Source organism: Crotalus tigris, unplaced genomic scaffold, assembly GCF_016545835.1.
Source record: "Crotalus tigris isolate CLP2741 ecotype Arizona unplaced genomic scaffold, ASM1654583v1 scf7180000024370.6872682, whole genome shotgun sequence".
In the NCBI taxonomy this organism is placed as follows: domain Eukaryota; kingdom Metazoa; phylum Chordata; class Lepidosauria; order Squamata; family Viperidae; genus Crotalus; species Crotalus tigris.
In genome coordinates, this window is record NW_024100540.1 from 6,464,762 (window position 1) to 6,481,083 (window position 16,322).

The 16,322-nt window shown below is 39.3% G+C and overlaps 1 protein-coding gene across 1 annotated transcript; it reads right to left on the reverse strand.

Annotated features, from left to right (window-relative positions):
- Nucleotides 1-1,169: 1,169 nt before the first annotated feature.
- Nucleotides 1,170-10,860, reverse strand: GSG1L2 (GSG1 like 2). The gene is made up of 5 exons (XM_039328073.1): nucleotides 10,566-10,860; nucleotides 4,943-4,990; nucleotides 4,256-4,408; nucleotides 3,591-3,702; nucleotides 1,170-2,105 (listed from the first exon to the last, which is right to left on the reverse strand). Exons 1-5 carry the CDS (start codon nucleotides 10,858-10,860, stop codon nucleotides 1,814-1,816), a joined length of 900 nt encoding a protein of 299 aa, XP_039184007.1. The 3' UTR covers nucleotides 1,170-1,813.
- Between the last annotated feature and the right edge of the window lie 5,462 nt (nucleotides 10,861-16,322).

Below are 16,322 nucleotides of genomic sequence, written 5' to 3' on the forward strand. Positions count from 1 at the left end.
CAATATAATGGCATGACCTGGTCAAGATAAAATGCCATTGTGCAGAGAGGAATTAACTTTTGCAAGGTGCTAGACTCACTAAAGGAGAACAAGGACTTTTCTGCATTATAACCTTAAGCTGCCTGACTCACATGTATAAACTGACTAAGAGCGAGTTTGGTCTAGTGCAGGGGTAGGCAATCTTGGCTCTTTTATGACTCGTGGATTTCAACTCCCAGAATTCCCGAGCCAGCCACGCTGAGGGGAAAGGGAGAGGTTTCCAAGCTGAGCCATGCTAGCTCAGGAATTCTGGGAGTTGAAGTCCATAAGTCATAAAAGAGCCAAGGTTGCCTACCCCTGGTCTAGTGGTTAAGGCACCAGGCTAGAAACCAGAAGACTATCAGCTGAAGTCCCACTTTAGGAATGAAAGCCAACTGGGTGACTTTGGGCCGGTCATTCTCAGTTCAACCTATCTCACAGGATTGCTGTTATGAAGAAAGTAGGAGGAGGAAGGAGTGTTAGATATGTTCACCATCTTGAATTATTTATAAAAATAATAAATATAACTTTAAAAAAACTAACAAAAATAAAGCTGGTTTCCTCCACTTTAGTCACAATGGTGATTGATATAAACCATGCTTACTATTGGTCCCCTCTTGCTTTTCATCTGCCTGGCCCATGTCAAGAAATCAAGCATAAGCCCCTTTCTTTCCAGCAGGCAGATCTGTAGAACATGAGTTTTCCATGGAGACATTTTCCCTCTGGTATGTCCATCAGTGGACCAGTAAGAAATTTAAAATACTATTTTACTTCTTTTCCCAAATGACTAGGCTAGGAGATGAAACTGCTAGAACAGTTCTATCGATTTAACCTGGTTAAAAAAGAAAGATTAAAAAAAGAAAGACTTGCCATTTCATAGTTTATTTCATTTGGCAAAAGAAAAGAAAAAAGAAATAGCAATCAGACTTATATACAGCTCACCAGTGCCTTAAAGCACTCTCTGAATGGTTTACAAATATCAGCATGTTGCCCCCAACAATCTGGGTCCTCATTTTACCAACTAGTTAGGATTGATGGCTGTGGGCAGAGTCAGTCTGCAATACTGCATTCTACAAGAAGGAAGGAAGGAAGGAAGGAAGGAAGGAAGGAAGGAAGGAAGGAAGGAAGGAAGGAAGGACACTGGACCACTGATGAAATGAATAAAAACAGTGCAAAAAACCAACAGGTCCCCTGGTTGAGGTCCCTTCAGAAATGGATTGGCAGCCTAGCACAAATGGCCATGGAAGGCAGTGTCAATGAGCAGATAAAAAAAAAAGGTTCCTGTAATAGCAAGTGGTAGCCAACAAGAGTGGAACCATGTGCCAACAATGAAATGAGGTCAACTGATATAGCTGACACTGCTGTTGTGCCAGCACAAGTCGGAAACCATTACTTTCAATGCACAGCAGAGAAAGACAGGCAGAAGTTACCTACCTGGTGGGCTGGTGTGGATAGAGGAAGCTATCAATAGATATGATATTAGCAGATCTTCAAGAAATGGTTGTTGATCCATACTCATGTTGGCGCAACCTGCCTGTGCCAATGAATTGTAAGTCCCACTGGAACCAGTGGAATTTTTTTCTGAGGATACCTGCATGGGGTTATGCTATCAATCTCTCTACCTAACTATGCTGTCAAAGCAAAAGAGAACATCCCAAATTAGAAAGACTTTTCTCCAAAGTGTTTCTTTTGCAGGTCATCACCACTATTCTTAACATACAAAAGAAAAATGCAACATACATACATTGGTACTTTCCATAACACAAAACAAAATCAACAATCCTGGATCTCCTTCTTAGCAATATTCTTCACAATGTGCCACCGGAATATTATTTAACTCTGCAAATCCCATAGGACTGGATGGGTTGTGCATAGCTGTTAAGGGATGCATGAAGTCCTCGTTTGTGCTCTGGAGGGTGTCAACATACATCTTCCAAGCCTTTTCTGGAACAGGAGGCTTGGATTTAGCTTGTAGACTTCTCTCCAGTTTCTTCTGTTTATATTTAAATTCCAAAATAGTTTTTGTGTATCTGTTCATTGTGGTCACAGAGGAAGCCATGCAGCAGGCAAAGGAAACCCACGCCAAGCTGTCAATTTGAGAAAAAAAGGGGAAAAAAATGACAGGACACAGTCATACACACGCCCACCCCCCAGATTGAACAGCCCTCAGATCTCTTATACAGTCCAAGAATTTACATTTCATTTCTAACAACCTATCTTTTAAAACATTTCTCTATCATGTAAGAACATCCTGTTGGACTTGTTTTGCTATTAGTCTCACTGTGATTTCACATTTGTGCTTTTATCTTTCACTGCTTCTAAAATAGAGCTGAATGATCACACATGAACATCTCTACAGGAAATTCCGCAGAGGGAAGAGGCAAATTTGTTCCACATGTTCACTGGTTTTTCATGCCACTAGTGAAAAAGTAGAAATGCCACTAGGCCAGAGGTCTCCAACCTTTCTCGGTTGGCGGACCAGAAAGAAAGAGAGGGGGAAGCATTTTACACACACACACACACACACACACACACACATGGTGCTGTGAGCACACACAACACAAATAGGTTGGTGCTAGCACCCACATGACACTTGCTAGCACCTTCTGTTTTTGCCACATGGGCTCTGCCATACAGAGCCCCATTTTCATAGTGGTGGCGCTAGCAAGAGTGGGGGTGGGTGCGCACACTGGCCAGCCTGTCCCCCAGCCCAGTGGCCAGTAGGCCACAGCCCCGTAGTGAGCCACAGCCCACAGGTTGGGAACCCCTGTACTAGGCTTCATCAGTGACATTTTTGTCATTTGGTTAGCATTTCTTTTTAATTCACCACAGAAGGCCCAACTAATGAAAAATGATGCATCAAATGAGATGATTTGTTGATATTTCAACCACCAACCAGTAGAAATGCCACCAAATGCAATTTATGCTGGTTAAGAATGAGGGTCATCTTACCTTTGACAATCCTCTAGGGGATCCCAATCCTAACATTAAAATGGTTGCACAAACAAATGTATTACTAGTATATGGGGGGAAATGGTTACTGAGCAGCTAACACCTTTTTATAGGTTCTGAACATATTTGTAAAATATATGCCTTTTAGCAGATTTCTTATTGGCTTGGCTACTAAACTGAAAAAGCTTATGGCGATGGTAGATTCATTTTCTCATCTCTTTCAGCCATTCCACGACTGTTTTTCTTTTGTGCAATATGATGAAATTCCTGGGGTCAATATATGTATAGAAAGGAATCATTCTTTTGAAAAACCTCAGTGATAGGAGAAAGCCAACTTAATACAGAGCTTACTGTACTCAGAGTAAGACAAGATATTTTTCATCTTTGAACTTCACACACAACCGTTGCTGTTAAGATGTCGCTATCAATATTAAGCACCCGTTTGATACACTTGAGAAGCAAGCCTGCAAGGTCTTATGATTCTGTTCTCAGACCTGGCTACAATACTTTGTCACTGAGATAAGAAATAAAAAAAAATGATAGCTTTAATGTTAATGATTCCCTCAGAATGATTTGACTCATGCCCATCTTTCTGTGATATATTTTGCTTCAGAACTTACCAGTAAGACCAGCCATAATCCCACATTTGAGGCCTCCAGTCCTCTGGGCCAAAATTTACTGTCATTTGAAATACGGTGGTATACATCATGTGAGCCACCATTCCAAGGAGACCTGTAACAGTTGATCATAGTTTCAACAAATTATTCCTTTATGAATTGATGCTAGGGCACATAAAATACTGAGTGAATTTCTTGGGGGGGGGGAGAGGGAGACGTATCTGAACAGATTTAGCTCTTGCTAAGTCACAGTGGGGATAAAAGATAAATAAGCAGAAGATGACAAGTAGAGAAGTAATCCATCCTCCTCCATGTCTTTGGTGTGAGGAATTGTACTAACTGGAAATGAACTAGGAACCTTCTACATTCAAAGCAGATGCTCCATTTTGTTTGGACTTTCTGTCCATTCCTTGGCTGTCATTACAGCCATCGTTTCCCAGAAATCTTTTGTTTCTTTGTTGAAATGGGTGGCAGTTTTTCCTCACACAAAAATTCCCTTTAATGTGGAGAGTCTGAGTATCAGCAGCTAATTCTCTTAGAACAAGACATCTCTTCCCATCCTTAAGAACCGATCTTTCTATGCCTAGTATAAAAATAATTTCTTTCTATTGACCATTTCTTCCTTTAGCTGACTTTAACTCTCAACAGAAGCAATACCAAACGGTTACCTGCTAAAACAGTGAATATAGCAGCAAATGCATTAAGCTTCAGCCCATCCAGGACACTGATGGAATGACAGATTTCAATCAACATGAGAGTGATGCCCATCAGGAGTAAAATAATATAGAGGATCTCTGCTGCAATGGACAACCATAGAACTCCTGGAATACACACATACACACAAATCAGTGCACTGTGACCATTTTAAAGGAATATTTTGTTTCTACAAACCAGCAGTAGAGCTACGGTACATAGATGGTTATCAAATTTGATTTCTTTTCAGATTTTAAGGATGGGTGAGTACAGGCACTTCCCCCAATCTGGAACCCTTCAGATGTTTGAGATAGTAATTACCAGCATTCCTATCCAGCCTGCCATCAATTTGCCATCAGGACTGGACTCAGTCTGCAGAAGAGCCTTGCTTTTCCTGCTTTCAAATTAGAAAGCCAGGTTGGGCTTCTTTAAGATTTATCTCTAAACTGACATATATACTGACTGTCTGGAGAATGAAGGATTGTCTAATCCAGGCCCAAATCTGACATTCAGCAAAAATTCTGAACATCTATCTAAGGCAACGTATGTTTCATAAAACCTGGATGTGCATGTGTATGTGTTAAAAGATTGTTTTCCCCTGTGATTCAGAACACTGGATATAAATATAGAAAGAACTTGAAACAGTGACAGTATATAATTACCTTGAACTGCTGGGGGTATCAGGCTGATGAAACTTCTGCATTTCTCACCTATAAGGCACATAAAATGAGCACTTGAAAATTAAAGATTCTTTTTTAAAAGAAACACATGTCAGGTTATTATCTTCCTAACATTTATAGGAACAAGAGCTTCCCACAAGCAGCAAGTTGGAAGCAGATGGTGGGGAAGCCAGAAGCACCGAGATAAGATGTTCCACTACTGTTTTATTGGAAATGCAAATCCCAGTGGAAGTCATCTTTTGGAAAAGCATCCATCCACCTGGTTTCATGTGTCTTATTTTGGTATTTGTTTATGGCACCAGAGTGCATATATAACCAGGCAGCTTTTTATCTGGAGTGTCTCTTCTCACTTGTGCTACTAGCTCTTTTACAAAAGGGGCTGTTGGTGGTACAATCCATCAGCACTTTTATGTTTGTTCTCAAATGCCAGGATAACATTATCTCATCAGAAACTTTCCTGAGGGAGTCAGTTTATCACCCTGTAGCACAGACTCTCCAAATAACTGATTGTATCTCCTATTTATGGAAATGTAGGCAATTGTACCAAAACATGCAGTATCTTCAGAGAGACAATTCAGTGGATAAACTTTGAATAACCTTAGTATGTTTCAATATTATTTTCTAGCTTTTAGAAGAACCTCCCCAAACCGGATGGGTTGCATACAACTCCCATCACAGACAGATTGCAAAAAATTATTTTAAGGCTTCTGAAGAAGTAATAGTGGACTAAAAGACCGTTTCGTTTTTAACAATGCTCATGACTGCAGCAGAAAATGGAACTGGTGAAGGAACTGGCTCCCCAAACTTCTCTCTGGATCAATGAGAGGACTTGGGATTGCCCAGAGTGCTTCTTACAGATGGTTCCCACAAGAAGACCATAAAGCAGTGGTCTCTGGTGGATTTTAGAGGTCTGGGAACTGGGAGAGTAGGCTTTGCCCAAACAGAGGGTCCATTTACTCACTTCTCCTCTTAATCACATTTACAGGAAATGGTATGTTTTATTACCTTGGGTGATTTTTCCTCCAACCCTCAGTGAAAGATTTATGCAGGTTAAAAACTTAAAAAAGCTGTTTATTTGGAAATAAGCGGAAAAAGCATAATTAAAATGTGGATTTGTGGATTTTTTTAAACTGGACTAACAATCCAGTCCAGACTGACTGGAAACAAAATTTAAGAAGGAAAAAAAATGGAATATTTTCTATAATTTGTTTAAAATCATATTAGAAATATATAACAATTCTGAGGTTTATATATCTTTAATATGTATTAAATTATAATATATTTATTTATATTTTAATATGATTTTAAACAAATTACAGGAAGTAGTCTAATCTCTTCCTGGGTAAATGTTCTGGATGAGAGAAAAACTGATAAGAGAAAACTGTGAAGGCTCATTACTAGAAGCAACTAAAAAAAAAAATTAAAGATGATAATTAAAGGAGAAGATCCACCAATACAAAATGGGAAAAAAGTATTTTAATTCTGGAAATATTCAAGGATAACAATGTACCTAGAATTTACTGTTTAGTCTGTCTCATACAATAAGAATGAGCTTAAAAAAGAGATAGAAGAAAATATAACTGAAAATCAGGCTGGTTTGGATTCAGATTTAAAATTGACAGGATACAAGAATAATACTGACAACCCTAAAAGTTTGAAGACCCCTGTCTTAAGCTCTTCAAGTTCCCTTAGCCATTTGCTTTGTCTTCTGACTTCACAGCTGAATATGATGTAATTGTTGCCAAAGGTTAGTTCATAATCTGGGATTGAAACCTTTTTTTTTTTTCAATCCCAGAATTTGGTCCAATTTGTCTCTCTGGCCCTTAACTACAAAATCTCTCTCTATGGCTGTAGTGACTATCTAAGATTGTTACAGCTGCTCTACTATTAAATGATATACTGTAGAAAAGAAAGCAGCAGTCAGTTTTCTGAAGGACAAAGCTATGTGTTACCTCTGCAGTAGCTGGTTTATAAGCCCACTGTCCTTTGGTGAAGTGGATGATGTTGTCTCTGGTAGCATTGTTTACTTTATTTGGTTGCTGGGACCATCTGAATATCAAAGTGGATGAGTCTTGTGCTATAGGCACAAATGTTTTGTGCTAGCCTAGGATCACACCACTGCACTGGTCCAAATTGCACGTGGAGTGATTCAGTGGAATACTGTTTAGAACGGAAATGAGTGTGGAGAAATCTTTAGGGGAATCGTGGTATAAATCCTTCCAGTTTGGGTAATTCCGATCTTGCCAATCCAGTCCCAGAAATAGATATATACCTGCTCTAAACACATCTCCTCTTGGGCAGAATCTAACATGAAATTTGCTTAGAGATAGGTCAAGAAATAGATACTGCTGGAATTCTAGTGAGGCTACTTTATTATTGTGAGATACATTAGCAGAATTTTGAAAATCTGCCCACAGCCTTTGCTTTTTCCTTTTTCAAGAGAACAAGATCAAGTCAGGGTGAGTTTTAGTTTTATGCTTTCTTTTTTCTTAGGGCTCAGTAATGGTTTCACCCCATCCCCTTCTGGAGGCCAGATCTAAATTCGTCTGCGCTTTCTGAAGCATCTCCTGTATACATGGTACAAGGGGATACAGAAATAATATAGGCACTAAATATAAAGCACTTCTTTGACCTAAATGTTGTGGTGTTAAATGTGTTGGGTTTTCACCATGATTGCCAATGCATGATGGGACTTACATGTTTGAACTAAAAATAATAATAAATAAGAGCAGCTTGCCAACAGCAGGTAATTTGCAGAAGCAGCAACCAATCTGAGTGTTTTGGTGTAATAATTCACCATCTTGATGAAAAGCAGTTCTAATGTTAAAAAAGATTTAAAAAAAAACACCTCAGAAGCCATTGTGATCCATGGGCTGGAGACCAAGCTGTAAGACTAGCAACACTAATAATGAGATGCATCTTCCATCTTCAGGCGTGCATTGAGGGGCTGGATAAAATCCTGCCAGAGAGAAAATGGCCTCTCAGGGCAGGACTAGCAACTGGCTTCCAGCACCTCATCTGTGACCCACAGAGTGCTCTCAAGAATGGGTGGAACCAAAATTCTCAGAATCTTCTCTTATTTATGGGAGTCTGGGGTATTTATAGATAACATTACTAAGATGGGTTTCCTATGCATTCATTCAACAAGGATGGTCAGCTTTTTCGTAGTGGAGGTAAGAGGCACAGAGGATTGGAAAATGAAGTAAAATGGGGAGAGTCACATCCCATTTGCCGGAACCAAGTTCTCCTGTTTCTTTTGTTTGAAGCAGAGACATTTCAGGAATTGGTTCTAACCAGGGGAAAAGAATTGCACTGAAATACTTTCATTGCTGCAAGCTTAAAAATGGCAGGAAACCATGCTGCCAGTCAGTCATATCTCCAGAGGCTACAGATTAGTCATAAACTCAGGGAGAAAAACCATATTTATTCAGAAAACCCCTTTTCATTAAAAGTAAACAGGGTGGAAGATTTATCTTGCTTCCCTCCTACAAATAAGTAAGGCACAGTATTCATAAGAGCACATTCCAAGAGTTCAGTGTGTTTTAACATCATTTCGATCACACTAGAGGTGACTAAGAGATTTTGTGACTCCCATTCTATGCTTTATGAGTGAAAGAATAGGTCATTTCAGCAAATGACAATTTTATAACTTTTGGAAACATGTTCCTACCTCTTATATTAGTAACTATGGCAAGAGAGGGAGCTGACAGCAGTTTTCAAAGAAAAATCAGTCTGAAAACTTCTCCAAACCTAATTTTCATCTATATGTGTGCTCTTCATTCCCCCACATGTCCTCATAAACTGACTTATTCTTGCTCAGGAAAAACAATTACAGGTAACTAAAAGGGTGCTATGTGGCAATTTCCAGTGACCATTACAGTTTAATGTCTTGCACTCAGCTTCTGTTTGGAGAGAAAATAAAGGTTTGGCAATCCCACACTTGATCTGCAACATTAATTCTGTCCTTGGCTGCCTATTCTGCTCAGTTATAATTTGAATCAGTCTGCTAATATTTTGATAAATGTATTGTACAGAGTCTAAAGAATCCATATACCTAATAAAGGAGTCTGACGAATCCATATACCTAATAAAAGCTATTACATTCTTCATGCATTAAAACATGATGAATGATGTCAACAATTCCCTCTTATTTACTAAAATAAGTAAAAGGCAATTATCCTGATTCTCCCAGAATCCATCTGTACTGGTGGCCCCAAACTTCTGACTAAGAAAAAGAGAATAAGGTTTTATCTTTTTCAATCATATGCTGTATTTTAAAATATAAGTTCCTCCAAATTATGGATTCCACAGATTTAGCACCAATTCTTCTTCTTCATAAAAGTCTGTGTGCCTGTTTCTGTGTTTGTTTGTGTGTCCTAAAATTGTAAACAAAGTTAAAAATGTTCTATCCACTTTTTTACTTTATTTATTTATTTAATAGATTTTATGTCTGCCTACCTCATCAAAGATTACTCTTTTAAATACTTTTCTAGTTATTTCATAAACTGGGTGAAAGAGATAACATTATGAGTTCTAATTACTTCTTTTTCACCCAAATACTATTCATTTCAGTGTTAATTTTGCTGTATTCTTTGCAAACAATACAGTGTCTTATGGCCCTTTAAAGTCTAAATATTTATTGTGACTGGAGTTTAAGGCTCTGTATAGTTTCTGCCACATCAGGCCCGTTTCTCTTCAAATAGCATTCTATGATGTCCCTTCTTGTATTAAATCAGGATAATATGGGAGAAATCATTTTAATCCCTATAATCCTTTCTCCCCTTCCAACCTCATATTAGAATAGCAAGAGAATTTTGATTTGTGAGTTGCCAAAAAGGGTGAAAAATAATTATCAACATAGCTTTGGGGAATAACTTTGCAACACATGCCATTGGGTAATAGATTGTATCCTCTCTTAAAGCATTTCATAGTCTTTGAAGATTGTTTTGGAATTGGTTGGGTATGCGCTAAGCCACGGTTTGTTTTATCCACAATTTATTGATCAAATCATCATGGTTACATTTACATGTGTTAGCACATAAATCATGGCTGAGAAACCTTGTCCTGTAACATGCAAAGCCAAATCAAATCACATTATAGACTAGCACGGTGTGTGTAATTTAACAGCTTGTTTATAAATGGGATGTAGATCAAATGTAAAGAAATGCTTCCATTATACAGATGGAAGAGTAAGGCAAACCCCCCCACACACACAAATGAAACAGCTAAAATCTGAACATTGCTTTTGCCAGCTGGAAACAGCAAGCTGACTGGCTGATCCTGAAAAATCAAGCAGCAACAAATCTAATTATTACTTGGATGGGAGACCACTGAGAAATCATAAACCAAAAATAAATCCAGAAGAGGGCAATACCAAACTACTTTCATAAATTGCCACATAAAGCTACAGAGACTTATCTAGGGAGTTAACAGGAGTCATGCGTCATTTCAGGGAATCCTTATTTCTCGCAATTGTAACCTTGATTGCACCACAGCCGCTGTTTTTCACTCAGCCCCAGCCAAAATGTGAAAGAAGAGACACAACTATCTTGTGTCTCAAAGAAAATCAGGATGAGGGAGACTTGCTTCCCAGAAGGGCACTCACCGTGTTCACTGATCATCTCTTCACAAGAATGCCAAATGCCGGCATGAAACTTTCGATCCACAAACTTGTCGTCTCCTGTCTCCCAGATGTACTGAACCACGCTGCTGTCATTCCCACCTGGGCTGTTAATCCGAATGCAGTGGGTCCCACCTGCGAGTTTGCTGCAGAATGGTTTGGCTACCTTCTGCGTTCCTTCACACCAGTAGCTGCTGCTGAAGGCTGTGATAGACAAGATTAAAGAGATGAAGCCGAGCGAGAGGGCTGCCGAGGCTCTCTGCCGTCTGTCCACCCCCATTGCCTGAGAGCTGCCTTCTTGTAAAGGCAGCAGGCAGCAGCGTTCAAGGATGCTGGAAACACCCACTGCTGATGCTCTCGGCTGCACATCCATTGAAAAGCCCCTCTCTGAATTTTCCCCATCAGCAACAGAACGGCAATCCTGAACTTAAGAGGAGCAGAGATGCCTACACATTCCAGGAACTAGGTGAACTGAGCCTAGTTTATCACAGCTGATACCTAAAGCTGGGAGCTCTGCTCCAAAGCTCTTGTCACTGCTGATGGAGATCAGCTTAAAAAGTTCAGAACCTGGCAATCTCTCTTCTAAGCACACAGGAGTAGTCTCCGACAACCCCCCTCTCTTACCCACACTTCAAGAAAAGTGTTCAGATCAGACAGGGCAAGAAACAGGCAGATAGGTTCTGCCTTAGCACTTTGCTCTCTCAGGCCCAGGAAATCTTAGTCCCCAAAAGTTAGTAACACGGTGTCAAAGGTCTGCTCAAGCTAGGGCAGGGGTAGGCAACCTCAGCTCTTTGATGACTCATGGATTTCAACTCCCAGAATTCCTGAGTCAGCAGAGCTGACTCAGGAATTCTGGGAGTTGAAGTCCATGAGTCATCAAAGAGCCGAGGTTGCCTACCCCTGAGCTAGAGGAAGATTAGGAATGGAATGGAATGGGATGGACCTAGGAATGTAATGAAGTCCCATGCAAACACAGGAATTAAAGAGTTCCTAACTAGATATTAGAGAGTCCATGTTATGTAGTGCACTGTTTCTCAACTTTGGCAACTTTAAGACTTGACTCTCAGAATTCCCCAGCCAGCATTCTGAGAGTTGAAGTCCACACATCTTAAAGTTGCCAAGGGACAGGGGTGATGATTAAGGTACCAAGCTAGTAATTGAGAAACTGTGAATTTCAGTGCTGCCTTAGCAGAAAACCAATTGGGTGATCTTGGGCTAGCTGCTTTCTCTCTCTCATCCCAAGGAAGGAGGCAAGGACAAACAGCTTCCTGCCTAGAAAATTGCAGGCACTACTCCAGGCAGTTGCCAGTAGTCAACACTGACCCAGTGCACAAAAACAAACCAACCAGCAGCAGCGGCAACAACAACAGCTTTTCCTTTTCATCCATTTTCTCCTTAGTCAATACCTTACCATCCACATGGACCATCGAAGGTCAGCCCACCCCCATCAATCTTGGTTGCAAGGTTCAAAATAGCTACAAGAGTCTTCTAGACTTCTGCATGTCAAGCATCAAGAAGGTGCTCTTGAAAAGGAACTCCCAATTAAAGCCTTTTCTTAATCTGCCTCTACATCTTAAAGAAACAACCATTTAACAAGACATCTGAGCTGTGTGCTGAAAGTCCTTTGTTCAGGCTCATGGCATTACTAGCCTTACCAGACTGGTAAGACAGGTAGTTCCAAAATCAAAATCTTAACAGACTTGACTTTCGAGCCCTATCCAATAAGATGCAATTCAATGGTGAGAAAGGTAAAGGTCCTGCACTTAGGAAGGAAATACAAAAGCACAGATATAGAATAGGCAATATCTGGCTCAACAGTGGTAACTAAGAGAGGAATCTTAGTGTCCTTGTAGACAACATTTAAACACGAGCCAGCAGCCAAAAAAGCCAATGCAGTCCTAGACTGCATCAACAGAGGGATAACATCAAGATCACAAGAAGTGATAGTATCACTCTATAATTCACTAGTGAGGTCACACAGGGAATACAGCATCCAGTTCTGGTCACCATGATACAAAAAAAGATGCTGAGGCCCTAGAAAGGGTGCAGAGAAGAGCAACAAAGATGATAAGATGTGTGTGCAGGCTAAACTATATGATGAACAGTTGTGGAATTAGATATGTCTAAACTTATGAAGAAAAGGATTAGGGGTAATGCGATAGTTGTTATCCAGTACTTGAAGTATTGTCACAGACAAGAGGGGGTTGACTTAGTTTCAAAAGCACCTGTAGACAGGACAAGAAGCAGTAGATGGGAGCTCATTAAAGAGAGACCAATCTGGAACTCAGGAGAAATTTCCTGACAGTAAGAACAATTAATCAATGGAACACCATGCCTCCTGGAGTTGTTAGTGCTGTATCATTGGAGGTCTTCAAGAAAAGATCAGACAACCGTTTGTCTGGTATGCAATAAGTTCTCTTGTCTTGTGCAGGGGGTTGGACTAGAAGACCTTAGAGGTTCCTTCCAGCCTCCAGGATAAAATGCTACTAGCCTACCTTGCAACCCTGTTGTGACTGTTCAACAGTGATAATCTGGCCATGTTTACCTATGCCTTGCCTGTTTATTGGCTTACTCCACTGCAATTTGTTCCAGATGGCACTTCTGCTGAAAATGTTTCAAAAGCTTTAGAATGAGAGAATCGGAAGAACTGCTGAAGAAATCCAGATGGAGGCCATACAGGAAACCAGACAAAAAAGCCTAAGGCAAAAGACTGCTCTGGGATTTTAAGGGGTATTCTTCTCTTGTACTCAAAAGCTTCACTATTTATCTAGGCTAAGTTCAAATATCAAGGCCATATATTTCTGAAAAGCTTAGTACTTGACAGGAAATTTACTTCCTTGGGAACCACCTAAGCTATAAAACCATCCTTCCTGTCTCTGAGTGTTTCCTCCTTCTGAAATTTCAGGAAGACCAGCCATGTTGGACTCCTGAAGCAAAACTAAACAAGAGTCTAGTACAGGTAATTCTCAATTTTATGACAAGTTGCTTAGTGACTATTTTAAGGTACAACAGATCCCGAAAAAGCTACTTACAACCTGTATTTGAAGATCTCACATCTGGGCTCCCCCTGTGGTACATGATTGCATTTTGGGTGCTTGGCAACTGACCAACAGTTACAATTGTTTACAGTGTCCCATGGTCATGTGATTGTGTTTACAATGCTTTTGCCGGATATCGTCATTTACTTCTGGTTTCCGGCAAAAAAATAGCCATAGTGAATAATGGGCTTGCTTAATGACTGCAGTGACTGCTTAACAATCACCACAAAAAAAAGTTTTGTCACATGGCGACCTGGCTTTACAACCATCACCACTTACAATAGAAATTTCAGATTAAATTATGGTCCTATATCAAAGATTACCTCTAATATCATAAAGATCAGTACATTTATTGTACTCTAAACTAAGCAATTGTTGGTCACTTCATTAGATCTCTTTAAAAGTGATGCTGATACCAGCTAAAAAAAATTCAGTTATCCTAGAACTTAACTAGGTATCGGTATATATGAGAAAGAAATACATATGCATAAACTAAGTGTACAATTAGCCTTTGCACACCCAGTATAAAGTGAGAACATATTCTCACTAACATTTATATGAAGGAATTCTATGAGTGATTGATTTATTGGTAAGCAAGCATCCTCAATCTCAATTTTTGTGTTTCAACCTTCTTTTTCCTCATTTTTTGATCACAGGAAATCTGCTAAAGATAAAAAAGATAAAATAATGTATTTGAGTTAATATTAAGGGCTTTTCACTACAAGTATTCAATAGTTCCTTCCATGTAAACATATTCAATCAGGTTAGTCTTGCATGCTGACCTATGTCTCTCAACCTGGTGCCCTCCAAGAGACTTCAGTTCCCATAATGATCTAATGATCAAAAAAAGGGCTCTGACTTTTATGGTGAACAACTGTTGGAAACATGTCTGGATGCTCATAAAAGTCAGTTCCCAAATTAAGGACCTATAGTGCAGAGCCCTTTTTCTGATCATTATTAGAGGGACTAGCCTGTGACCAATACATCAGTCCAGCATTTATAAGGAATGGATATGCTAAAAGCAGCCAAGGGCATCTCACCCCTTTAATAGAATATACAGTACAAGGGCAGCTGTGTGCCTGTGTGTACTTTATCAAGAGCAACCAAACTGCGGTTAAAGAGTTTTTCTTGGTAATTTGAGTTTTTTTCTTAAAAAAAAAACATTTTATATGCAGGCTGGAAAGAATCAGAATGTTTTAATCAGGAGTGGGCCAACAAAGAGTGAAAGCAGTGTCAAAGGAATGAAAGGACCATGGACTAAGAGACAGGGGAAGGAATAAAAATAAATAAAAAAGTTTAATACCTGAAGAAGATATGGGTCTTTCCCCCAAAATCATAATGGCAGCCTTTTTAAAATAGAATGAGACCAGGTTTGGTGGTGGTGGAAAGAAGCAAAATAATAATAATAATAATAATAATAATAATAATAATAATAATAATAAATAATTCAGAATGTAGAGGCAAACCAGGGGGAGTTGGCAGTGAAGGAATCTAGCAGAGATATACAACTGTTCTCATTTGGAAACCAGGCACCTCTACCTCAGGAAGAACAAAACCCTCTGACTAAAAAAAATAAAAGAATTGAAACAAAGAATAACTGAGCATCTAGAACAGCACAAAAACAACAGAATAAGGCTACCTGCATTGAAGCTTGTTCCAAAGAAACAGCTAGCACAAGCATTAAAAGATGCAAATATTGCAATATCAAGTATAAGCACCAATTCACTGCAAGAAACAAACCAACTAATGTACAGCACAGCTGCAGTTATAACAGAATACCTGGGATGCAAAATCAACAAAGAAGAAAAACAAACAAACAGTGCACCAGAAAAATGGAAGGTTAGACTAGAAAATAAGATCAGCAAGTTAAGATCACATGCAAGCAAGCTAGAACAGATGAAAGAAAAGAAGCTGAAGAACAAGAAGACCAAAGAATACCTAATCAAGAAATACCACTTAGAAACAAGGAAGATCAAGGAAGCACTGGAAATAATAAAGCAACAAATAACAGCTATAGCCAGGAAAATCAGTAGATATGAAGCTCGAATTGCAAACTATAGGCAGAACCTCCAATTTCAATCCAATCAGAAACGTTTCTACCAATCCATCAATGGAGAAACTGCAAGGAATCAGTCAGTACCTGACAAGGAAGAAACAGTGCAATTCTGGAAGCAGATATGGGATAACCCAAAGAAATACAACAAGGATGCAGCTTGGTTAAAAGAGGTGGATGCAAATAAAACAGAAGTTGAAATGAAAGAACTAGTAATAACAACAAAAATGGTAGAAAAAAGAGCAAAGAAAATCAAAAATTGGTCAGCACCAGGTGAAGATGAACTGCATGGGTTTTGGTTGAAACATCTAACTGTTATACACCCACTCATTGCCAAAACAGTTCAACAATATACTACAAGGAGGAGAAATTGAAAAGTGGCTAACAACTGGGAAAACCTACCTAATAATGAAAAATCCAGCAAAAGGGGCAACACCAGGTAACTACAGGCCAATTACCTGCTTACCAACAACTTTCAAATTACTAACTGGTGTGGTAGCTGATGCAGTACAACAGCATCTAGTTGAAAACAATCTCTTTCCACCTGAGCAGAAAGGAAACCGCCCCAATAGCAGAGGAACAAAAGATCAACTCCTAATAGACAAAATGATCTTGGAAAACTGCAAGAGAAGGAAGACCAACCTGAATGTG